At 33.5% G+C, this 27,530-nt stretch overlaps 1 protein-coding gene across 2 annotated transcripts in view; it reads right to left on the bottom strand.

The window, feature by feature from the left end:
* Window positions 1-27,530, bottom strand: part of PSME4 (proteasome activator subunit 4) — a 98,915-nt gene that overhangs the window by 22,962 nt on the left and 48,423 nt on the right. For both annotated transcript variants that reach the window (XM_036748312.1, XM_036748313.1), the window contains exons 18-29: window positions 22,622-22,837; window positions 20,807-20,964; window positions 19,722-19,817; window positions 10,708-10,763; window positions 9,713-9,769; window positions 8,969-9,024; window positions 8,785-8,883; window positions 6,473-6,535; window positions 6,211-6,306; window positions 4,233-4,364; window positions 971-1,180; window positions 482-618 (exon numbers count right to left, since the gene is read on the bottom strand). In XM_036748312.1, coding sequence (XP_036604207.1) covers window positions 482-618; window positions 971-1,180; window positions 4,233-4,364; window positions 6,211-6,306; window positions 6,473-6,535; window positions 8,785-8,883; window positions 8,969-9,024; window positions 9,713-9,769; window positions 10,708-10,763; window positions 19,722-19,817; window positions 20,807-20,964; window positions 22,622-22,837 — 1,376 coding nt within the window. The remainder of the gene's footprint in view (window positions 1-481; window positions 619-970; window positions 1,181-4,232; window positions 4,365-6,210; window positions 6,307-6,472; window positions 6,536-8,784; window positions 8,884-8,968; window positions 9,025-9,712; window positions 9,770-10,707; window positions 10,764-19,721; window positions 19,818-20,806; window positions 20,965-22,621; window positions 22,838-27,530) is intronic.

Raw genomic sequence — 27,530 nt, 5'->3', positions numbered from 1 at the left:
TTTTCTTTCATCAGGCACATACTTAGAATTTTCAGGAATATACGATAACATGAGGCTTTAAAATTTTTTAAACCAAATCTTAGAAAAAAAGATTGGTTTATGAATATTCTTTCCATTAGTTTAGTAAATGAGAATAACTTTTAGCTATCTAATTGAAGGACTTATATCATTAAGTGGTATGATAAATTGACCACTATAGAATTTAAGCAATTAGTACTTAATAGATAGGAAAGATAAGATTTGCATTCCACATCCTTTGAGAATGTGTGTATGTGTGTGTTTGGTGTAAAATAATGCAGTAAAGATATAGTTTTCAAAATAGTATCAAATAAAATCAAAGAAAAAAACCCCACATTTTGTCATGGTTTAAGCTGTGGAGATCACATAAAGAAATTACCATGCCTGAATTTAAGAGAGATCTCTTAACGTATCTCTTAAATTCAGGCATGGTAAATCATTTACATTTACTTAAATTACTTACTGTAAGGCCTCAGCATTCTTTTCTTGCTGTCGCTCAATTCCTAACTGAATCTCCTCTGGACTAAGCAATGGCTGATTTGCAGAGGGGTATTTTGACTGTTGGATTAAGACACCTATTGCAACACATGTCTGTGGAACCTTTTTAAAAGGAAAAAAAAAGGGATTATAGGACTTAGAATTGTCAAGGGGCTTTAAGAGAAAGGGAGTGGAGTATAGTGGAAAAAGCGATAGAATTGAAGCTACAGTACCCAGTTCTAACACTAGCTCTAATCCTGGCTCAGTCAGGATTCAGATGATTTTAGTCAAGTCATCTAACTTCCCTGGGCTTCAATAATATTCTCATTTGTAAAATGATGGAGGTAGTTTAGTCAGGATTTGAATCTCGGGTCTCTGACTCCAAATTACACAAATTACACATTAATTTGTAATATAAATAACCTGGAGTATAGTTGGCCTGAAAATAATTATTAATAAAATTTTTTTTGCTTACTGTAAAATCCAGTCCAATTGTTTCATATTGCCTATGAATCTTTTCTGCAAGATCATCAAATAGCCTGACTATTGATGGCTTTTCTAGAGACATTGCTTTGCTTAGCCCTGAAGAAACAATTGCTGGCCACGTCTGTACAATACAATCCCAGTCATGAAGATTTGCTAGGCATACTCCACTGTGGTTTCCAAGCAGACAATACAAGGCACCCTGGAGAAACAAAGAAACATGTGCATTTATTAGACTGTAAGCTTCTTGAGGAAAGAGATTGTGTCTTCTTTACTTTATATTTTACGTCTCATCCCCTAAGAAAAAGATTATCCTTTGTCAGTTCACTGGCAATATTTGTTATACCTAAAAGAGTTTACTACATCCAAACTTCACAGAACAAATCCAATCCAGTCAAAGGGATGCACTTGAGGACCTAGAGGCCCACATGTGGCCTTGTAGCTGTAGGTTCCCCATCCCTAACATAGTCAATTTTGGTTTGCTACTTCAGCAGGTAATTTTAGAATGCACAACTAGATTATAATTTAAGAGAAAGCTGTTATACTTTGCTAATTAAAAAAAAAATGTTTGTCATTCAGTATGTTGAGCCCCTGTAAAAGGCAGTTATTAGGCTGCCTAAGAAGGTCCAGGTAAAAAATGGAGATGAAAACCCCAGAAACAATCAATTGGGATAGGGTTTGTGAGCCTGTGTGAAATAGGAACTCCTGCTGCTAAATGAACAAATGATAGAAAGATGTCTGCCATGTAACAAGAATAACTGCCCAAAATAATTCATCATAGCCAGTGATTCCCAGTTATTACTAAAGGAATAAAAACTATAAATAACATTTGAAATTTTAACTCAAGATTTGTATTCTAGAAAGGTATTTCCCTTAGAATTATTCCATTCAGTTTACTACATGTGTGACTCATATTTGTTACACAATTTTAAGCAAGCCATACTGCTAACAGGAATTAATAATAAATCCTTCTTACTGAAATGTTCTTTAAGGAGTTTCCAAAACTTGACTTATTAAACTATTTTTTAAAATGGTAAAATGCTACCTAATCATTTATTTTCAACTGAGTATTCTGATAAATGCAAGTGACTACTTTTGCAAAGTGGCATTAGAAAAACATTAGAATAAAAACACTAATCCTTTTATAGTTCAAAGTAAATAATATACGCAGAATTTTATTACATACACAAAATACAAAAATGCATTTTTAAACAAAAATATGGTTAACTTGGGCCTAAGAACTAAGATTAAAAGTAAGAAATGATTAAAGACTGAGTTTTCTTTGTTTAGACAGGTTACTGCTAAGCAACACTCTTACCAATCTGCCTATGCAGCATTCTGAAACTTGAAAACTTTATCAGGGGAATAATAAGAATGAATATTATTTTATTACTAACTAATGAGAACATCTTTAAGTACTACCAATATATGATAAATATTTTTAATGTAGTATTCTGCTCAGGCCAAAACATTAACCAAATTGATTTCTGAAAAAAAAATTTAATACTAAAAATGTGAAAAGATGATAGCTAAATCAGTAGCTAAATTATGTATTGTAATCTTCTACTGCAAATGAAAAGACAGCATACAGTTATCTAAATCTACCTTAATTTTAACCATTCATAATGCAGAGCTTCATTCAATTATTCTACTATGTCTTTAGAAAGGAAAAATCTTTACTGGGCTTGTCCCATGAGAACACCTAAACATCTGCTCTCCAGGGCTCAGCAGGCACATAGTAGACATCTAATACTATTTATTGAATGGGGAATCATAACAATGACTTAACGCTAATCTTTGCTGCTTCTTGATTTTAAGTCAGTGCAACATAAATGATACTTGTTACAGAGCAAACTGGAATCCCACAAAGTCATAATGATATACAACCACACATAAATAACATTTCTGTTTTGCTACCTGTCTTGCAACATGCCAATGTCTCTTGCAGAAAAGCATGAGAGACTAGTTGCTTTCTCATTAGCCTAGATACCCAACTAGTCACTAATTGTCAGTTTGTCTCCACAGACTACATGCAGAATAACTACTTGCATAATACTATCCTTTTATATTCTTTGGTTCTCCCCATTTTAGTAAACATAAAATCAGAAAGTTTGAAGAACAAGAAAGCAGGACTGCTAATAAGATTTTTTTTCAGTGTCAATATCTTTTTTTTCTTTTTTTTAATTTAATATATTTACTTCTCAGCATTGATTTTCACAAGAGTTTGAATTACAAATTTTCTCCCCATTTCTACCTTCCCCCCACTCCAAGATGGTGTATATGCTGGTTGCCCTGTTCCCCAGTCAACCCTCCCTTCTGTCACCCCACTCCCCTCCCATCCCCTTTTCCCTTCTGTTAATAAGATTTTGATAATCCAAAGAATTCCACATACTACTCATGTACAAAATCCCAAATACATTAGAAATATAAATAATAGAGTTATCTGTAATTTGGGTTTAGTTCTATTTATCCAGTGTTCATATCACCAAATAAAAAAACAATAGTTCCATGGTTCTAGCTAAATTATAATGGCATTTACAAGTATAAACAAAATAGACAGAATTTTTCAAATTTCTTTCCATTCAAACCAAAAGGTTACCACAATCTCTATTATTTGATGATTTTCTTCACTGTGAGACACAATGACTTAAAAAATACAACCCATTTTTACTCTTTTACCCTGACTCCTCTCTATTTATGAGATTCTGACACTCAAAACATGATAAAATTCTACTTTTGATTAAGGTCTTTAAATGTGGATCCCAAAATATTAAAGCAAATATAAGGAAATGAAATAATCAACCCTAATAGTGGAAAATCATAATAAAGAATCCTATAAATCAACCATCATATCTAATTTTGGTTCCATTATGCAGCTTTTTGACAGCAACCACATTCTTCTCCCCCAAAAATTGTTAATACTTTTATATCTTAAAACTGATCCGGAAATATAAGAAAAAAAATACCCTCCGTTATTTTGGTACCATTAAGTAGTAGGCAAAATTGTTTTAAAAAATTTTACTCTAAACATTGTATAAAAGTTTAGTTTAAAGTGAACAGTCTCCCTACAGATGCAAAAATTCTAAAAACCCAAGGTTTAAGTATATTTAGCAGTAACATAAAGGAAAACATTCTGGTGGCATACACACTCCTTAGGCACCAAATCCTTTGTATCTCCAACTTTTCATTTATTGATAAATAACAATGGAATTCAGGAAGGAGAAAGCAAGAGAAAAAGAGAAAAAAGAACCTACTTTGAATTGCTGTTGAGTTACATCTTGTCTGTCTGGCCGCAAAAATTCTAAAACCAAGGGAATAATATCTCTGCAGCAAAATGTATATGTTCCCAGAGCTGTGAAAAATGTTTGCTGAGCTTTATTCCTGACCTAGGGAGAGGATCAACAAGGCACTATGTTATCAACATGGCTGTTAAAAATAATCCAAAAAATATGTCCTACTAAAGTACAGATGGGTAAACAGGATTATCTTTGTAGCTGAAAGACAGACTATTAAACATACAAACTCCAATTAATAATATGCAAAAGAATTTGCAAAAGTTTAAGTATTTTTCCCGAAATCCCTGAGATATCCCTCTCGTTAAACTGCTGATTAATACTGAATAAGTCATTTGACCTTTTCAAGGCTTTAGTTTCCTTGGCTATCACAGGAGGGGGCTGGACTAGATGGTGCCCCTTTCAGGTCTAAAATACTATATTTCTATTGAGATAATTATCCAGATTATATTAATTTAATTAGCTGAATTTTTTAACATGAAATTTTCATATTAAATGAAATCTTGTATATCCACATTTGGGGATGTGAAGAAACAGATCATATGAAATAGTAGTATAAAAATAATTCATTTATAGTATGGATGTGCTTGAATTCTTAGGAACTCACTAAAATAATGAACTTATAATGTTAAGAGCTAATTCAGGAAATGCTAACCATGATTCTTCTCTTCCTTGAAACCTATATTCATACAGGACAAACTAGCAGGACAAACACAACCTGTGAATAACCTCTCCCTCTTCCTCCGCTGCCCAAAGGAAGGTACATTTCGATGGCTGAAGGCTGCCTCCTTAATGGGTTTACTGGCTAGATTTCTTTCTCAAAAACCAAGCCTTAAACCCAATTCACTCTAGAGCTCTTAGACTGGACAATAGGTCCCTGCTCTCCTTGCACAAAGTGAATGTAAATACTGAGTAGTAGCTGTTTCTCTTTTGGCCAGGAACCCTGAGGGTCTTCCCCTCCCAGTTTTATTTTTTTTTTGAGTTTTGATTAAAGGGGCCATCCCTTGATTACCTTCTTAAAGAGGCCTAGTCACTGAATGGGCATTGCCTCATTCAAAGGGAGAACCTGAAAAGACCTTAGCTTGAAAGGGCCAGGGTGAGGCTGGTGACCTTGCACAGCCCTCCCTCACTGCAGGTCATGTCATCATTTCCCTGATGTCATGGTCCCCTTCGAGGATAAAGGACAAACACGACAACAATGTTCATACAGTTACAGTGTAGTGCTCAGGCTAACATCAAACTTTCTAAAAAAACCTGACCTCACAAATATTCCTGGTACTTGGATTGAATTGGAATTCCTTGCTATGTCCTTCAACAGTAGAAGTTAAGCATAAAAACAGGAAAAGCGGCATAAAGGAAAAATAACAGAGTTAGGGTCAGTCCTTGTTCAACACTAACCAGCTATATAAAGTTGGTTATGTCATTTACCTGTGACCCTTAGTATTCTTACATTTAAAAAAAAAAGACTTTGTGCTAGATAATAAGATTCCTTCAGACTGTAGTAACATTCTACACTGCTAACTAGTTATGATCATACAACGTAATCAGTCTCAAAAGTTCAAAATGACAGGTTTAACTGTTAGTTGTTCACTTCCATCCTTGAAGGCTCCATGATTTTGTACTCCCCTCTACCAATGCAGAATGTAACAATACTTCAACAACTTGGCAGAATTGTCCTAGCTAAAAAAAAAATCATGAAATCAGTGACCAAATTGGTGGTTAGTCTCTTTGATCTAAGCCTGGCTGCTCCTCTGATGATAAACACATAGTCTTATGACCTGGCCTATATTAAAACTCATTTTAGCTTTGTAGAGTCTGCTGGTGTTATGCTACGCTGCAATGGCCTTCAAGAACTAGGGTCACAGTTATGAAAGCCATGATAAAGTACTGAATGGCAACACTAGTGTAACAATGCTGAACAAGTAAAAAAAATTCATACCTGGCCATAAGAACTAGTAGACAAACGAAGAAGGTCTCTAATCATGTCTTGGTGTATTTTTTTGTATTCACAGCCTTCAACAGTTAGTGTTCTCAGCTAAACAAAAAGAAACACAAAATAGAAAGTTTTCAAAAAACTTCATATTGGTTAATGTAAAGAATAGGATTGTAATTTACAAGAACTCAGATGATTCAATATTTATCTAATAGTTATGCATTGTTATGGTAAGACTGATTAGCAATGAATAGTAGAAAAAAATTACCTCATGCTGCAACATTACTCTATCAATTAGCAATGCTCTGATATGCTGTTTTTTCCCTTGGAGCTGGAAAACAAGAAATACCAAGAAAATATTCTCTTAAGTGACTGAAATGTAATCTATAATTAGCCAAAATAAATGGCAGTTAACAAGATACCCACAATCTATAATGACTAGCATACTCTTTACATATTTTTTTTTTTTAAATTTATTTTTAGTTTACCACACACGGTTCTACATATACTCTTTACATATAAAGAGCTAGGACTATGGTTGCTCTAGTACCATCACATAAGAAATAACCTTACACAAAGTGATCCATCCAATCAAATAATTGGTTGATTTCTGACAGGGCCACAAGAAAACCTTCTGGGGGAAAAGTATGATACCTGCTTTGTATTAAGGTAAAGTCAAAATTTGAGGGATGGACTGCTTAAGATCCTTAACTGTCTCTCAGTTGTCTATAACAGAGCCATATATGTAATGTATAATATATAGCTGTAGCTTCATAATAATTTATCTAAATCCTACTTGAATCTGTATTTTCAGGCAACATAACTTCTTATGATAACAATTTTGCTCTCTTTACAACAGGCTTCTACAAATATCTTCTAGTAGTCTAAAGTGTGGGGACATCATATTATTTAAGTCAACGGAATTAAGCTGTCTTCATAGGTTTCTATCATACATCTTCCCTCAGATCTTCCTTCCAGTTTTTTTAGTCTGTATTCACATAGAACCCATTTTGCCACCCTGCTTTACTTAGCCTTTTCTGTTCAATTACCATACAATTCTAAAATGACTAGAAGTATCTTAAAACAACTGCTGTTGTTGCTTTTTATTCACCCCAATATCTGGGGATTAGAGGATATGATAAATCTAAATAAGGTACTTCTTTCAGCCAAGATTATTATAGACATGATAATCTTTCTAGGTTCTAAAAAGAATCACTAAACTCTAAGTCCACACTCATTGCTTACTGGCCTCTCCTCTGCCAAAAGAAATTCCATCAGAAAATTTTTATTTCAAAAGTAAAACTTTAAATTTGTCTGAAGCTAATATAAGGTATTTGTGAATCAATACTAAAACAATGTAGAAGATAACAGGTATTTTGAAATAAACTTTTGAACAGTTCATCAAAATGTGATAATCAATGCAGGTCCACAGAAATGTGAGATACACACACATACATATAAAATAAATCTGTTATTTATATTATGCATAATATACACACATATAATATATGTGTACATATACAAACACACAATGTTATACGTAGTCTCAGATTAGTTGAGATTCACATACTCCTACCTGGGCCCCACTGGTAAGATTTTAAGATTTTTTTTTTCTTTTTTGGGGGGGGAGAAGAAGGGAGAGGGGCAGATGCAAGATTCCTGGGTGCTAGAAATGACATCTTGCTGCATTAACTAGTTTAGCCTCAGGAATAACACAGAGAAATAGTGTGAATGTTTCACATCCATGATTGCCACAATTAATTTCATTTGGAATCACAATGTCATAAAAATTTCCTTGCACAATGCTACGTCTAAAAAAGGAAGGAACATTGTTTTAAAAAAGGGTTACAATACAGATAGCTATCTGCCCCCCCCCCCCCGCCCCAACCCTTGATACAAAGAATGCCAAAAACAATGTACAACTACTCCCTAGATAACACAAATGGGTCAGCAGTGAATGTCAGAATTAAAGTGAAAGCCATAGCAAAAGAAATGTGGGGAAAACTACACAACTCATATAAAACTCAATCTCCAATTTAAGGGGAAATTATCTTTTTACCATAAAAGTGCTCCTTACATATAATAATTTTGTGTTTCTTTCTCAAGGTCTGACAACCAAAATTATGTAGTGTATTCCTGTGTCAAACTCTTAAGACGTGCCTTTCACTGATTATATATTTTCACACTCTTATTTTTCTAGATTATATAACATCTGAATGGTCTCTAATAATCTAGTGGCCTTCTGGTAAGCCTTGTAGTTTATGGTTGATAAAGGCGCACTTGTTGGTTAGTTCAAACTTACATCCATTTTTCTAACTCTATAAATAAAGTTTTTTTTTTCTGTGAGTTCAAAGGTAAGACTTAAAAGGAGTCTTCCAAGTAAACAAACACCATGGGCTTTTGTTACATATCTGAACTTAAATTGTACACTTTCTTTCCAATAACGCTTTTGTATATCAATAATATGCTTCCTAAGTAGGATGTTCTTACATAGAGCATCCTCCAAATTATGTGGCCACTGAGTATTTAAAAATGTTCTTTTTAAAATAGTGTTTGTGATTTAATTGTGAAAATACTGACCCGATTCTCCATTGATTTCTTCACTAGGTTAAAACTCTTCCACCGAGAGTCAAATTCATGCTTGTGAGAGCCTTGAAATTGCAACAGGTCCCCTATGATCTGTAGTTAAACAATTGACAAATTTTACCAACAAGCCAAGACTGATTATATATCAAATTATGAATCTATCAAATGGCAACTATACCTTTATGATAAGAAACAATGATTTGGTATCATCTTCAGAGTTATCAAGTATGTGATCTATGATTAGAGCGCAAGAGTTTGGTTAGAACTTAATACAACGTTAGCATTAGATGCATGGTCATTTGAATTCACTATGAGAATCTTGAAAAGAGGCAATATCTAACAGTGAATGAAGTGCTGGGCTTGGATTCAGGAAGGTATGGACTCAAATCCTGCCTCTGACATTAGCTGCATTACCCCCAGCAACTCCCTTAATCTCTATCCCAAGCACTTCTTAAGATTTAGCTGCTAAGTCATAGCCAAGATACCTGTGAAAGAGAAAGTGGCTGAAGGGGCCCCCACTTTCCCATAGTGATGATGGAGGAAGTATCTACCTTCCAATGTTAGAATTCCCTACATTGAGGAAACCCCAGTTCCTTAAGTATTATTGTAAGTAAGCAAATCTGTTTCCATAAGCTATACAAAAAGAAGACAGTAGGGTGTAGTGGATAAAGAACAAGTCAAGAAGACCTGGGTTCAAGTCCTCTATTTGACACATATTTACTATCATGTACCTAGATATGTCTCTTAATCTTTCCTCAATGCCCCCAGGCAAAACTCTACAGTTAAACATTGAAAAAGAACGTGCCAACTAGCATCAGTAGAAGGAACTTCAAAACAATCTAAAATCTTAATGAATCAGAGAGGATATGGAGCAAAACTTCCTAAACACCTGCCACAGCATGGAAAACACAAAAGCACTTACGGAGGAGCTTCCTTATGACCCTAGCAATTGCTTCTCGATGGTTCTCTCTAGAAAGATCTATAAACAAAAACAGAGCAGATATTTTAGAGGCCTTCAATGTTCTTCTGTTTAAAATAGTTATAGTTCAAAATAGGAAGAACTTTTATGTTTATCTTTTTTAATTGGGCAAAGCTTAAAGGTATTTTAATTTTCTTTGCTACTCCTCTGAAGAATTAGAGGCAGATAATTACAATATGCAAACCAGAATGACTTCAAAAATCTACAGTTACCCAGGATACATTGAGAGTCCTCAAGGGATAGACTTGGGGTCAGGGGAAGGATGTTTAAAGCTCTTGCTAACAATATCCTCTCTATGCTTTAACAATTAGCTGAAAAGACCATTAAAATAAAGAAGATACGAATGTTTTCTAATGAGCTAAATAAAATATTTCCAGTATTGAGTCAAATGGTCTAGAAAGGAAGTAAAATTTCATTAATATGGATAGGTTTAACGCGATTTATTGGTGTTATATTTGAGGTTTAACAAAAAAAGGATGTTGTCATTAAACACGAATAATATGTGAACGCTGCCTGATTTTTGTTTCAGTCAACTGAATGAGAGAATACTGTTATGCCATACTGTTATGCCTGAGGCTTTTCATTGTAATTACTTTTTTGAACTACTAAAGAAAGGCTTGTTTCACCTACCCTCTTGTTTTATGCCCTCACTTCTTATATCGAACTACTGTGAGCCACAGACATCTTTTATTCTCTTTCAAGATTTTCTGAACCTTCAATTTAGAAAATGTTTACTGGCTCTTCTGAATCATATCTCTCCCCTGGTTCCTCCAGAAAAAGAAATATGGGCTCAGCATAAGTTTTATGTTAATTTTAAATGCCACAGAAACTAGCTAGGCTCAAGCACAACTATAAATTTAATCTAGATTTATAGCCCCTTCAGAATAGCTACAGGCTGGAACAAGTCTTCATATTTAACTTTATTAGTATTTGCTTACCATAGTCAAGGCCAGTGTACAGTTTTGTCTCTTCCAAAGACACCATACTTGGCACCCTGAATAAAAAGAAAGAAGTATTTTTTTAAACGAAATAATGCCAGAGAGAAAGACTATGTAAAGGATTTTTATGGCTATAATAGTTCTAGCAAAACAAAAGTAATACTATTCAAAGAAATATAAATTATATGTCTTCAATATTTCCTAATGAACGCTAGGATTTTACCTGATCCTTCTGATGATTCATAGTAATTGTTATAACCATCCTTAAATAAGGAAAGCTTTAAATTTAATAACAAAAGAAAATTCAACTCCAAATTAAACATATTTTGATACTATTTAAGAGTTACAGATTTCAAAACTGCCATACACATTTACCTAAATCTTTAGAAAACTAGAAAAACTGCTTCTACTTTCAACTGCACAATAATGGTGACTAAAATTAGACACTTTAACTCCAATTTTTTCAGAGCAGAAAAAACAAGTTGTATTTTACGTAACTCTAATTCTTCCTTCTGTCTCATCAAAATATGTCTATATCTACATTTTGAAGCCTGAATTCTTCTAGGATCCCAAGACACACACACACCTATAAAAACATTAGGGTTCCTAAATAAAAAAAAAAAATTCAAAATATATTTTCCATAAATGTTGACACTCAATTCAGCTGCTTTGAATGTTTCTATAGATTATAAGTCAAGATCTTTATACACGCATACAGGAACAGATTTTATAGGTTAATGGTTAATACCTTAAGTAAAAGATAAACAATCCAAAATTACTTTTTCCGACATTTTGTTTCAAAACTTCTGTAATTCATTTTTTTCTAATGCTATAGTCAAAATGGAGTTGTATTTTAAGAGAAAGCTTAGGCAGAAATGCTACAATAAGACACTAATTAAAGACAGTTAAGCATACTATGTGCATATTAAGGATAAGCACATCTAGTCCAAAAAAGACAAGAATGCATGGCCTTCATACATAAACTATATAGTACTGGGGAGGGATTTTTTTTTTTTGCCAGGACATGTTTGCATACCCTACACTAATATTAGTATTGTAGATGGAAAGCAACTAAAAGTGGTAGCAAAATAGGATGCTTCCTCAATCTAAGTTTGACATAGTTAAGAATTTTAGAATTTTAATTAAATACTTATGATCACTTAAAATGCATTAATTAATCATATTGTCTTCCTAATTCTGGTATCTGAGAAGTCATTAACACTTTGGGGGGACATGAATCCATAAAATACAACCTTGGAGTAATTTTTTTTTTTCCCCTAACAGACTGGTTTTAAAGCTTATAAAATTCTAGGACACAGAACCTTTTCTGTTTTAAAATACTCCCTTTTAAACTGAACTTTAAAGAGCTCTTACTAAATGTAATTCCTCAACACGATTCAGTGAATAGACAGGCCACTCTCATTTGCAAAGCTCAGGGACTCCACTTTGTCACTTGATTATTTACTATAGAGAAGATAACATTTTACCAGACTCCTACAACTTAACTGAAAAGTAATAATTTTTATGTCAAAATTTCGTCAGAAATTATTTGCAAACATAAGCACCCCCCAAATTACATACATTTTAAAGGGCATTAACACAACCAAATGAGAAATAGTTCAAGGTCTAGCGAATATAAATTTGACAAATAAAATAAAAATTAAATGTTACGTTGAATTACTTTATTATATCCTTGGTGAGAATGTCCAAATTATTTTTTTTTTGTTTTGTGTCCCTTGAGAGTAGAGGTTTTCCAATCTACTGAAATGTAAATAGAGAGCTTGAATTCATACCCCAATCAATATACCTATCCCCTTCAAACCAAAGGCAAACTGGCTGCAAGTAAGGTTTTTGCTAAAGACAATGTTATCACATGACATTGCAAATTAGTGTAGTGCTAGTAGTGTAGATAGGCCAGCGCAGAAAATGGATCTTGGTTCAAATCCCTATTCTGCCACTTACCAGTAAACAGGCATTATTTTTTCATCATAATGAATGATTATTACAAAGACTAGAAAAAAGAACTTGGATTGTTATTCATAGTAGCAAATATATATCAAGATTAAAGCATCATTACTTCGGGCATGATCAAAATGGGGGTGGTAGTGGTTAGGGAGTGGGTACAATTCCTATTGTAATGAATTTTTCCAGCAGAAATAGCTTATTAAATATCATTTATAATATAGTTTTGATATTTAAGCACACATTATTTTAAGAACGAATCCATAATTTCCATTTGTATGGCTTTCATAAAGATACAATTTCAGGATTCCTAATCTCAGTTCTTGACTTCCCTAAGATACCCACTAGGAAGGGATTTAAAAGAAAAAAATTAAAATCTTTAACCTTAATGAACAAATCAGTTACCACTTAAATAATTTGAAAATTAATAAATGAAGCAGCCGTTAAAACAAAAAGATAATAGTCACTATAAAAATTTTGCATTAAATACAACTTTTAAATCAAAAGAAAGATTTTAGGAAATTGGAAGACAGCTGGCATTATCTTTCTACGCGCATTCCTATATTAGATTGTTCTGTTCCCACTCACCTCTGACTTCTTTTCATACACTAGCTCTACTTGAGAAGTCCCTCAATTACATTCCTTCCTGCTTGATTTTTTAACAAATAGCTCACAGCTAGGCTGGTTTGAGCAGAAAAAAAGAACAGCTCACTGACAGAAATCTGACACTAGCAAAACCTCACACTCATATCCTTTTGAACTATAGCCACACAACACGCTTTTGTACACCTTTACCCCTATATGCTACATTGGTCCAAATACAGGTGTCTCAAAAGTCTCGGTGTTGTTTTAAACTTCTAGCTTAAAACAGCACTGAGATTTTTGAAACACTCTGTGTAGGCTGTACTGCATGTATATAAAATCCAAGTTAGGTCTATAAATTTGTATTCTTAATAGCACAGATACAATTAAAGCCTTGTTCACTTCTCCAACAGCAACACCAGCACTAGCAGCAGCTTTTCTGCTGGCCTACACCCCAACAAAAGAAGCCTGTGCCAGGTGTAGCTGCTGCTGGTGCAGTAGCATGAGGAAACAAATTCCTTTCACTTGGTTCCTGCAAAGCCAATCATCCCCAGTATCCCTGAGATACATGCTTGGAGTTCCCTTGCCCAAAAGAACTTGTAGTATATCTGGCACAGAAACAGTTGGGGGAAAAGGTAGGAGTGGCGGATCCCATGAAGTATCAGAGGTTTCCAAGCTTTGCAACTGAGAGAGACCCACCTGTGTTAGCTTTCTTCTTAGCTTCAAAATACCTACTGACGTCCTGGGGTCCAAGTATACTATTTCCACAACAAGGTGCTTTCAATCAGCAGAAAGGTGGCTACATATTGCATAAAACTGTAGTAAATATATCTACTTGAAAAATTCTTTACATGAAGTCAGTATATTATTACGTTTGAGAATATGTTTAAGTATTTTTTAACAAGTTCTCATCTATAATTCTAATGTCAATTTCTCGTTTATTTGCCACTCTAAATTAATCTGATTAATTTGCTAAAATATCAGCTTTATACTTTTTTGTACTGTAAAAGCTTGTTTACTGAAAGAAAAAACATGCTTTTCCTACATAGAACAATGTGGCATTGTCTTTTAAAATATTATAATTATTTGTGTTTATTTTTCTGGGTACAGAAACATATATATTTATTTTTCCTTACAAAGAATTCTTACTTTAGGGGCATGGCCTATCTAGAATTGGACTGATAAGGTAGGCTTGTATTTTAAGCATCTCCCATATTTATTCTGTATCAATATACATATAGACTAAAAAGGCTTAGGAATTATCTAAGGTGTTTTCCACACTGACTGTTCTTTGTTGAGCATGTATAGTGGATACTCTCAATTAAATCAGATACTAAGAGAAGAATACTGCCACCAAAAAACATATCCTGAGAAAGAATTCCAGCATAGAAAATAATAATATAGTCACCCAACAACTGCAGTAAGATCAGTTTTATATATTTATTTAATAACACTTGGCCACCAAGCCTATTTTTTTTTTAACAAATGGATACAATTTCCCTGCTGTATTAGATCTTATATGCTTTCATTTTTAAGTATGCCTTTTTGCCATTCGATGGCAATTTTCTTTAGAACAATTACCTTTAAGAGAATAAACCCTTTAATGTGAGAAAACAGGATAGAGAGGTAAAATGATCAATATAAAAACAAAGCATACATGCAAATTAAATACAGAGGCTAAATGAAGTTGTATACACAGAACTACAACTGAATTAGTATTAAACTATTTTGGTTTATCTTGAAGATGCTAAAAATAAACTTATACAGTGCTAAAAAATAAAGTCACTAGGAGTTACTGGGTTATTTATCTTCCAAATTTACTAATACTAGCCTTTTGTGAAACACAATGGGCTATTTCTATCTTTTATTATCAACTGCGATCCTAGTTAACAGAATCTATAAACACAAATGATATGCTGGATCTAGTCTATCATGTGTACATTCTGTTTCTACATAAAAAGAAAAAAAATTCTTACATGCTGCTAAATTTCAGAGCAGATTTTGGGCCATAGTAATTCTTTCCATGGTTGACATACAAAATTTTAAAAATCAAAGAAAACAGTTGGAAGGTGAAAAAAAGGAGAAAACAGGGTTACTCACCGTGGAGTAGTAACTGTTTCCTTTTTCTGTGTGCAGCTCCCCCAGCAGAGCTGGGTAGTTTCCTGGAGGTGCCAAGAGAGGTTAGCTAGCCCTGCCCCTCATTGCATAACATCACATCCTTTCACATATAAAAGAAATGGTCTTGTTCTAGACCTTAAGTATCAGATTTCTTGAGTGAAAAGATAGTAAGAGCCGAGTTCTTAAGAATGCTTTTATAACATTTCTATCAGAGGAAAGGGGACACCAGGGGTAATAAAGCAGTATTTAATTAGAAAAATGGGGACTCCTCTACCTTGAGTAACCCTGTTTTTCATATCCCATGAAACTGGTTAGGACTGTTAGAGTGGGTTATAGTTTCAAAGGAACATCCCTAGGCAACTAATGAAGACTGTACACTGGATAAGGACATTTTCTCTTAAGCCTTGGAGGAGAGCCTAGTCTATCTTTTACAATGGCAAACAGTGTAAGAGACTACCTAGGCTACCTAATACCACTCATTACTTGGAGTTCTGAGAGCAAAAGTTTTAATTCTAAATTAAGAAACATGTTTTTGGTTCTCCTATTTTGAAAGGCAAGTTGAGCACCCAGGTAGTACAGGGGACCAAGCTGTTGGAAGTTAAAATGTTGTAGTTAGGACATTAGTGGCCCTTCACAGTCCCATGGGTCTGATGGTTTACATGCCCTTCGAAATGGGAGACAACTGAGCCCAATTAGTAGTTGAGATATCTATCATTGTAACTTTATATTTCTAAAACAAGAGTACAAGCTGAGTAACATTTAATACAGCTGCTTCTTCCTACATACTTAGGTATATGAAATCATCAATATCCACTTGATTTTTGCCAGACTCAAACCTCAAAACACACAAGAGGTTCTCACTGAACAGCTATTTCCAGATTTCAAAACCATTCACTACTCCAGTTACTGCTATACCCACCATGGAGCACCTAATGTACTATTCAGCAAAATTTAAAATCACAAGAAGACATTATTTTTCTAACAGGCCACCACCCCTAGTTTGCATAGGGTAAACCATAAAATTAATTGTATCTGCGAGAAAAAGTTTAAGGTAACAAATAAGATCAGCACAATAATATTAACCTTTTATGCAAAACTGAATCACTAATAAGAGCTTAGTTATCTGTTTCCCAAAGAGGCCAATTTCTGTGCATTATTTCAGAGAATGTATAACTTCCATAATCTGTCTGATATTCTGTTACAAACAAAAAAAATTTCTTAACCATTACAAATAAATTTACACCAAGGCATAAGAAAAGCTTAACTTTAAACTATAATATTAGTGAGATTCATTTTCTTTTCTCATCGAGGTAGACTATTACATACTACCACCATCTTCAGTAGCTAATATCCCAGGCAAACAGTTCCATGTAGAAAGCACAACTGTTTTTTTTCCTACTATAAATGGTCTCACTTGTGATAAGAATAATTGTACAGGGAACTTCTCTTCCTATTCTTTTTGTAATAGTAGGTAGTGGGCAAAGAAAGACCTCTACAATTTTGTACAACAAACCTAGCTTAGTCTAAGAAAAGTAACACTTGATAATTTCAAAGAACATAACATTAGCAAGTGGTAATTTAACATTATTTTAAATTAGAAAATATTAAAGAAATTTAAAGTACTATAGATTTTTTGTATAATGTTTTGAAAAAGTCTAATAAATTCATTAGGAGTGGCTACACAACCACTTTTAAAATATTTATCTAGAAATAAATTAACCTCTGTTAGGTGTTCAACTGTTAAAGAAGTAGTGTTTTATTTATACTGACATGGGAGCCTTCAGGAAGGGGAGAGACCTGAAAACCAGATTCCTCCTTCCATTTAAATAATCAACCAACTCCACTGTGAAGTCCTACTCTGGTGTCTCATCATGACATGGAGGTAATCCTGGGTTCTCAAAGGCTATGTTGGGAGAGCATCCAATTTTCAGCAGGTCATATTACCAAGCTGGAAAGGTTTTGAATGTGGGCCTTGTAAAAGAACATCTGCTGTCTGTCTCTTGGCTGAGGACTGGCCTAGCTAAATTAAGAGAGGCTCATCAGAATCGGTGACGAACTGTTTAGTCACAGAAACTCTTGAAGACCATCTTCTGAGCTACAGAGAAGCTATAACCTATGTTGAAGGAAATATCCCAACTGAAGAAATTATGATCATTAAGGTAGTGAAGTAAAAGTATCAACTAAAATACAACCTATCATATTTAGATATAACATGTTTACAAGTTAGATTGACATTTTAGATGAAGATAATACAAGTTAGGAACTAATTTAGTATAGCTTACTATAAATTTAGTATAGAGAAAAAAATTTCTTGAAAGTTGTGGAATCTAGTTATAAAACAAAGTTGACCCTCATTTCAGCAACTAGAAGGAAAAGGTTGTTTTTGTTTTTCCTACCTACTCAACGGTTTAACATCATTACTTTGTATAACAATGTATTTCACATTAAGTAGTATAAAAATAACTTACTATCCTAAAAGAACATAAAAAGCTAAGTTCAATTTTATCTAAAAAACAACAACAAACCGAGAACCAGAAAATATCCAATTTTATCGTTCAAATCTTTAGTGATTTTTTTTAGTCTAATTTTCAACACAAAGTCAACACCTTCACTTTTAGAAGACCTCCCCAGTCAAATAATTTCCTACTGTTCAGCTTTTGAAAGGAAAAGCAGACCTAAAGAATAGGGATATGTAATATCAACTTCATGGAATATATGATTATGTACCACAAGGCAACACAGGCTGAGTTTATTCCAGAAAGTATTACAAAGTCATGTTAAATTTTTACTAAGTAGAAGGCCATTATGATAGAAAATTATTATATGCAACTGATCAAAATGTAAAGCACCAATATCTTTATGTACACTTAATTCATTCTTGCTTCGGTTATCCATTATAAAAGTGAAAAAGGTTAAAAGGTAGCTATTTCTGATATCTACCTTAGTTTAAAGTAGTTTCCTGGTCATCATTTGATCCTAAAATCCACTGTCTTATCTGCATGGAACATCCATTTGGCCTCACAAGAGAGATTCTAGGCCCAGATAAAGAAAACCCTACTTCTTATCTTCAAAATAACATCCTCAAGAAGAACTCCAATTACCAATCACTCGATATATACGCTGTATAAAAAAACCACCCATTTGGCATAATACAACAGGGTCACTGTATTCCATTATTCAAATTACCAAGAAGTTAAAATTACGTATCTTTATTTTTAAATGTTGGTATGTTTATATCAAATTATTCTGTCACCAACAGATATTTTAAAATTTTTTTTTATCGATTTCAAACAGTTTATTCACCTGATGTCAAACATAGGAAACAAAAATTCCAAGAAAGAAAACTATAATTTCTGGGAAACCTTAAAAACAGACATCCTTATCAGAAATTAACTATCTAAAGAACTATGTCTAAAGTAATTTTCCAATATCTAATTTTCATGCTAAAAGAAGGCAGGTGATAAATAATCTCATTCATCAAAAAGGAAAATGCAATCAAAAAAAACTGCGAAAATTGTAGGAGTGTTATCTACTGGCAAAAAGAATTTCAGTCTTTTAAACCACTCCTGGCAAATTAAATTTCTTTTCAAGTTCTTTCAATAAGCGCCAGTAATCAAACTGTCCTGTTAGAATCTAGAAAGATTTTAAAAAGCAAGATCAGTCTTTTAGAGAACTTATGGTTAAGTTGCTCAGAACTAAAGTGGATGCTGAAAAGAAAACGGCAGCTTGAGGTGGCATACCAAAACACACACATTTACTTTCTAGGTGAGCCAGAGTTGTTAAGTACTAACAAATTCCACTTGAACTCAATTCCTGATCCAAGTGTCAGCTAAAAAGTGGGATTATATTAAACCAAGATACCAATTCACAGGGCCAATCTTCCTAATATTGTAAAACCATTTAATTCCAACATCTTGAGAAGTAAAAGGAAGAAAAACAGAAAGGACCAAAGCATCCATTTTTGTCAGAGGAAAAAAAAATTATGTCAAATTTCTTTCAAAGTACCAAATTTTTTTGGGCCACACACTACAATAGCAAAACAGTTTCTACACAAACTTGCAGGCCAAAATATTATAGGTTTTAGCTTTGCTTTTTAAAAATAATGAAAACGTACCTTTAAATGATTATGTCTAAGTATGGTGCAAAAGAGCTTTTAAATAAACAAATGAGGTGAATATAGGTTGGTATGTTAAAACATTTCAGTCAATGCAACCTCCTATCACTTTTTGTGCCTTAGATATTTTTGGTTTAACAATGATATCACAAGGATAAAAATGACGAAGTCACTTTTATTTTTTAAAAATAATAAAACACCAAATATGTAAAGCAAATAGTAAAACAATTCTACTTACAAATGAGTAATCTGTTCTCCTTTCAGAGGGGGTAGAAGGTTCCCTGAACCAATCAAACAGTTGTGAACTATAGTCAAACGCTGTTGTACATCATCTCTAAAATTAAAAATTTGAAGCATTTTAACATTTCAGAAGTGATAAATTTTTTGGTTTTATTAATAAAATTACCTATTATATTTACTTGTGAGATCTTTTTATTTTTCAACCTTCTAGAATTCAAAAATACATAATGATTTTGTTATGTAAGTCAAAGTATTCAAAATCAATACAAAGAAACAACAAATTCCTCCTGTGTCAGCAAAAGGTAATTAAATAGAAGTAGAATTTTAAATGGTAATATTAGTTTGCTGAGGGTTACTCAACTACTGCATCATTTATCATCTGAAACAATGACAATACCTGCTCCCCCCATTCCGCGACTTCTGTTATTTCAGTGTCAACTTGTTATTATCCGATGTTTCATAAGAATTCTGGAAGCTTAGATTGTGAAACTCTAGCCATACGCTTCAGATATTAATTTAATTTTTCTGTGGAATATTTTCTAGGAAGGGTCTTTATCTGTCCATAGCCGCTTAAAAACACGGGCGCGCACACACACACACACATATGCACGCACGCGCGTGCACACACACACACAACACCACTCTGGACTGAGAATACTGGATATGATTTTTAAAGTCTAAGCAGTATTCCTAAGTCTAGATAATAGATGCTTCTTTTCAAAGTAGATACCTAAATACACTTCCAAAGTATACCTAAGTCAAACTCAAAAGTGTCTAAGTTGAACAGTGGGAATTTAGCAGTGAGTCAAATGAACACTTCCTTATTTTTCATGTAATACATTGAAATATTATGAAGTACAAAAAGCAAAACTTTTTCTATTAAAAATAGATTACACAAGAATTTTTTAAGTGCTATTCGGACAGGCCCATTTTCAATTAACACAAAATGTGTGTCATACATATTAATAATCTGATTAAAAAGAAAAAAAGGAGAAAGGCTAATTTAAATTTATAAACTCTTAATGCCAAACTTCTGAAAAATAGCCACTAACGACAAAAACGGATAACACTGATAAAACAAACCTGGACATTTCTAGTTCTCCATTTGCATAGAGTTGGAGCTTGATAAGCTCAGGTTGAAGAAAGGAATCCAATAAATAATAGGCAAAGGTTATTTCTTCATATGAAGGTACATGCCACTGGATACCTAGATTCCACAAATCACCTGGTTTTCCCCAGTCCTAAGAACAAAGTTGTACCACATAAGTTGTAAATAAAGTATATTATTAAACATTTAATATTCATTAAATAAAACAAAATTATTTCACAGTGGGGAGCAGGAGAAGAATGGATAAAAACAATAAAATTTAAATTTTGGTGATACAAATTTCATCATAAAATACTACAACCTTATAACAGAAAAATCTACTGCAGTAGTCAATATCTTCAATAAATGAAGATATATTCCTGTTAAGCCCCATATGTAATTTGGATATCTTTACTGAGCTTATTAATAGAACTGCTTCTACAATATGTATACAAACCAAACAATTTCACACAAAAATGGAAAAATGTGGAGTAAAACTCTTTTCGAAGGTAAGACATTATTTTCATCAAAAGTAACATGGCAAAATTAGGACAGCATGGGATAGTTTACCTCTCAGATCTATGAAACGGGAAGAATTTAGAACCAAACAAAATAGAATATTACGAAATGCAAAACAGGTAATTTTGACTATATAAAATAAAGTTTTTGCACAGACAAAACCAATGCAACCAAAATTAGAAGGAAAGCAGAAAACTGGGGGGAAATTTTTTACAGCAAGTTATGTCTGATGAAGGTCTCATTTCTCAAATATATAGAGAACTCAGTCAAATTACAAGAATGTAATTCATTCCCTTAATTATTAATGGTTAAAGGATAGGAACAAGCAGTTTTCAGATGAAGAAATCAAAGCTATCTATAGTCATATGAAAAAATGCTCTAAATCCCTACTGATTAAAGAAATAGACATTAAAACAACTCTGAAGCACCACCTCACACCTATGAGATTGGCTAATATGACACAAAAATAATAAATGCTGCAGGGAGTGCGGGAAAATTGTGACACTAAGGTAGAGTACTGAACTGATCCAATCATTTTGGAGAACAATTTGCAACTATGCCCAAAAGGGCTATAAAGGTCTGTAAACCAAAGAGATGATAAAAAAAGGAAAAGGACACACATGTACAGAATTATTTATAGCAGATCTTTTAGCAGTGGCAAAGAACTGGAAATTGAGGGGATGCCTATCCATTGGGGAATGGCTGAACAAACTGTGGTATGTGATTGCAATAGAATATTATTATGCTATAAGAAATGACAAGTAGGATGATTCCAGAAAAAACCTGGAAAGAATTATATGAATTGATACAAAGTGAAGTGAGCAGAACCAGGAGAACATTGTACACAGTGACAGTAATACTGTATGACGAGAACTGTGAATGACTTAGCTATTCTCAGCAATTCAATGATTCAAGATAAACCCAAAGGATGCATGATGAAAGATGCTCTCCACATCCAGAGAAAGAACTGATGTTGTCTGAATACAGACTCAAAACATACTATTTTTCACTTTCTTTCTTTCTTTGAGTTTTCTTGCACAAAATGACTAATATGGAAATGTTTTACATGACTGCCCATATATAACCCATATCAGACTGCTTACTGACTAATGGAGGAGGGAAAGAAGGAAAGGAGGGAGGTGGGGAGGAAGGAAGGGATCGATTCTGGAACTCAGAACTTAAAAAAAAAGAATGTTAAAAATTCTTTTTACATGTAACACTCTAATTATATTGTTTATAATAATTACATTGATTAAAATAATCCTCTAATCCCAAATTAATGAAAACCTTACCTTAATAGGAAAGTATTCAGAAGGAGGCTTGTTAAAGCCACCTGGAACACTGCAGTATTCTGTAGGGTAGATAAGTGTAGTAGATCGTAGAAGGTGATGTAATAGATTACAAGACAAAGTGTATCCCTGTTTACAGGTTAAATGTAAGGTTCGCTGGAGAATCTTTACCAGCTGTTCTTTGTAAGGCAACAACTTCTTTCCATCAACTCGAGTAATCTAATAAAATAAAAATTTTTAAAGAGTTTACTATTTAGTTATGAAAGCGATAGAAAATTCAGATAGTTCAAATAATAATGTTAGTCTAAGTTTTTAAAAATAGTTTTATTTAAAATCATTTAAAAACACACTAAATAAATGGTTCTTATTATCTGAGCATAGGGCAGCTAGGTGGCACAGCTAATAAGAGCACCAGGCCTAGAGTCAAGAAGACCCAAGTTCAAATCCAGCCTCAGACACTTACTAGCTGTGTAACCCTGGGCAAGTCCCTGAACCCTGTTTGTCTCAGAACCAAAGAAGGAAATCACAAACCACTCTAAAATCTTTGCTAAGAAAACTCCAAATGGGATCAAGAAGACTCAGATACAACTGAACAACAACCTGGGCCATGTAATTCCAGGGTACCCTTTTATTTTAAGAATTTTGTGATGTGTGTGCTATGTGTGCTGAGTATTTTCCATTCTGTCATGTATTTCTTCAATCATAAGAGGCTAATACTAATCTAAGTACTATGTTGTAGGGGTCCCCTAAAACATTACCATTATTTTGGTTAAAAAAAGACAAAATTCTTGACCCCAGGGAACTTGCATTAAAACAGAGGTATATGCCACAGATACAAATAACTTTAATACACAACAGTGTACGTAGCAGAAGTTAGCAAACTTCCACCCCACTTGTTTTTGTAAGGCCTGTGAGCTAAGAAAGGTTTTTACATTTTAAAATATTTTAAAACAGGCATAGGAAACACACACAGGCCAAGGTTAATTTGCCTACCCCTATAATAGAGAGATACAAGACAAACTCACCAATAAGGGAATTAGGAAAGTTGATAGTAATATTCAACAGGCATAGAAAATATAAAGAAAGGCACAAATTGGGAATGGATTAGTTGAGGGAACTAGTCTCGAGGACCAAATCAAAAAGACAGAGAAGCAATGCGAATAATCCTTTAGCAGCCCAACTGCAAGAATAATATTATTTTTGAACATTATACCTGACAAAATATACAAGAAGAACAAGACTTAAAAATGAGCCTAAGAATGAAAGAGCTCCTGTTTAACATAAAGCTATCTTTTGCTTTTGACAAAGGCAGGGTTCACGTTAATGAGTATATTTCAATTTGTACTTCACAGAATTTTAGAGTGAGAAGGGCCATTTGATAAAAATCCATCCCATAAGGAATCTTTGCTATAACATACTCAGTAGTCTTTGCCTGAAGACCGTCAATGAGAGGAGACCTACAATCTCTAAGAAGCATCTCATTCTGCCCTGGGATAGCTCTAATTATGAGCAAGTTTTTCCTAACAAGTTTAAATTTTCCTCTTTGCCATTACCACCCACTGTTGATACATGTTATTAACACTACTACATGTTAAGTAATACAAGAAAGATAAGTTTTCCGTGAGTCCAAGAAAATGGGTCGTGATGGAGGAACAGCACATGAGAAGTCAATAAGAAGACAACTAGGAAAATTGGGGCCACTGGACTTGATAATTAGAAAATCATAAATTAGGGACATGATAGTAATAAAATGAAGATATTGATTATAGACAACTTTGCCACAAAGTTTAGCAAAAGAAAAAGCTGGAGTACTGTATGACTCGTGTAAAAAAGATGGGGAAGATAAGTATGTAAATGGTCAATTTATTTTCATCTCTTTGATCCCTCAGTTTCCTAATTTGTAAAATGGGGATAAATAATACACTATCTACTTCAGAAGAAAGCACACTGTTAACTCTAATATGAGTTATTGTTGTACCAATCAGAATGAGCCCTGATGAGGGAGAGATGACGTATGAGAGAGAGAGAGAGAAAGAGAGACAGAGATGATTTGATACTACATAGCAAGATCCTAGAAGTGAGAGGGAATAGGATCAAGGGCACAAGTAGGATTAGGAATACCTTTTTCAATAAGTAAGCACGATGACAAAATTTAAGGAACAGAGGAAAGGAACTAAGGTAGTATAAAATGGATGGTTTTAATCTCAAAAAAATAGAAGCCTATCAGTAATCTAGGTTTAAAGGTAAGGAAACACTAATTTCTAGCACTTTAAGAAATGTTAGCATGCTTTTGTTCCTCATCTAAAATGCATTTCTATCTTCTTTTTTTCTTACAAAAATACTCTTTCTACCCATATTAACAATTTAAAAATTTTAACTTAAACACCAAAAAAGGGCATTTCCATATACAAAAATGCAAAAAGAGAACTTAGATTTTGTAACACTTTTTAAAAAGAATTTAATAAATTCTATACATTACTTTCAAAACTGTGCCCCTTTGCTTCCTTCTGTCCTCTTTTGTGCATTTAAAAAAATGGTTCAATGGTGATTTGGGTGGGGCAACAATATTGCCAACTCCCAAACCTCCTTCCTCAAATTAAAAAAAAAGAAGAAAAAAAAAACCCTTGTAAGAAATAAGCTGAGTCAAAGAAAAATGAATTCACCCAATAGCCATGTCTAAAAATGCATGTCTCTTTCTGCCCCTTGAGTTCATCACTTTTGTCAGGAGGTGATTAAATGTTTCATATAAGTCCTCTGGAGACATAGCTGGGCACTGAATTTACAAAGTTATTATGTCTTTAAAAAAAAAATTCCCCCTCCCCTTATAGAAATTGCTCTCCTGGTCACTTCACTCTTTACCTGATGAATATTATACAGGATTCTCTGCAATCATTTCTTTCATCTCTTTTTAAGGCTTATTAATATTCCATTGCATTCCTATACCACAATTTGTTCTTGGCGGGAAGACCTTTAGATTCTAGTTCTTTTCTTTTTTCCTTTTAATTCCCCCTTCAGGATCAGGAAGTTTGCTTTCAACTATTCCCTCCCTGGTAATATCTTTCCTCGTCATACTTAACCCTATGTTTTCCTATTTAGTTCTTTCAGCCCTGAATTGTATGAAATGCACATGTTCTCAACCCACCTTTGTCTGTTTCATTAGAGTGATAATTCAAACAATTTAAAAAACTAAATGATGCCTTGCTTTCCTTATCTATAATTTTTTTTTTTTAAAAAATGCCTAGATCTGAGGTCATAGTATCTTTCCTTTTCTTTTTTTTGAGACTCCGTCTCCCTGTCTCACCCAAGCTATAAGTATATTAGCCACCCAGGTGTCCAATCCCACTACTGATCAACATGGGACTTTTGATCCACTCTGTTTCTAGCATTAGCCAGTTTGCTACTCTTTAGGTGACAAGGTAGGCTCCTGCTCTCAGGGGCTCACCATATTGATGCTAGATTTACTGCAGATACCTAGTTAGCTTAGCCCTATCGCAACTAAGAACTTCTGAGTTAAAACAATTCATCTATCAGCTTCAGGCTCCCCAATAACAGAGATAATAGTCAAGTACTACCTGCCTCATGATATATTAGAATTAGGGTTTTTTTGAGACATCTTTAGCTAATAACAAGGAATCACTTTTATAAAGTACTTTGTACTTTATAAAAGTGCTTTCTTTATAATGAACTAGCTTTGGAGTTGAAAGACCTGTGCTGGAATCCAATTCCTTCCACTTTGTACCTGTGTGACCTTGTATGAATTATTTATCTACTCTAAGACTCATCTGTAAAATGAACTTCACCTGAGGTCCTTTATTTTTTTTTTTGTTTTTTTTTTTTTACAGCTAGGTAATAGCCCCCAGACTTGAATCTCTAATTAGATAGCCAAATGCAAGAAAAAAGAAATAGATAACATTTTAGCTAGTTGCCAAATCTTATTATGAATCTTTGAAGTGTTATTCAAGTTATTTATTTCAGAATTATTCAAAAGTAACTTGAAATTATGAAGTAACTTCATCTTGGGAACATCTATTTGTCTCATTTTTACAATTGAAAAAAATTAAGCAGATTCCTATAAACCCTACTCTGACACCATCATGACAAGGAGGTGACCCTGATTTTGCAAAGGCTATGTCAGCAGTGTACAAGTTCTGGAATATTATACCAAAACGGAAAGGTCTGTCAAGCAAGAGACTTATCAGATGTTAGAGAGCCAGCACAGAAAATCTCTATCACCAGGAATTTGACCACTAGGTTAACTACTATGCTGGCAACCCATGAAAGAAAAATACAAAATGGTCTCAATTCTTTGAGTTCCTCCTTCAATAGCAACAGAGTGGCAGGAGACAGTGTTCAAAGAATAATAGTTTTTAAACCATCTATAAATATAAACTTAACTGCTAAATGTTAGATTCCCGTCTAACGACAAATGAACTATGACACTACTAAAAGAATCAAATTCTATCATTATTTTAAAAAATTAAAACAGAAGACATAGGAAACTGCAGTTATACAGCAAGAAGTATTTCATAGAGATAACTGGTTATCTCACCTTGCTGGGCTCATGATGAACATAAAAAGACCATGAAGAAAACCATAACCATACCACATGTATCATTTGTTGCAAAGGATAATGGGAGAGAGAAAATCTATAGAGACCTTGACAACAAAATAAGTCAACACACTGGTATGACATGCAGTTGAACAAACAACTCATTGAGTTAGTATAATATATACCTTAATAAGACACTGCAAATGGACTATGAGTAGGAATTATAACAAAAAGATCTCAAATATTCTTCTAGTGAGCTACATTGTTGTGAATCACAAAAACATAACAATCTCTAAAGAATGAAATTTCAGGTGACCCAAAGCTCAATGTAAGCTGAAGGATATTACTAAAGGTGATGTAAAC

Source organism: Trichosurus vulpecula, chromosome 3, assembly GCF_011100635.1.
Source record: "Trichosurus vulpecula isolate mTriVul1 chromosome 3, mTriVul1.pri, whole genome shotgun sequence".
In the NCBI taxonomy this organism is placed as follows: domain Eukaryota; kingdom Metazoa; phylum Chordata; class Mammalia; order Diprotodontia; family Phalangeridae; genus Trichosurus; species Trichosurus vulpecula.
The sequence above is the reverse complement of the archived record's forward strand: the minus strand, read 5'-3'. Positions and strand labels throughout refer to the sequence as shown.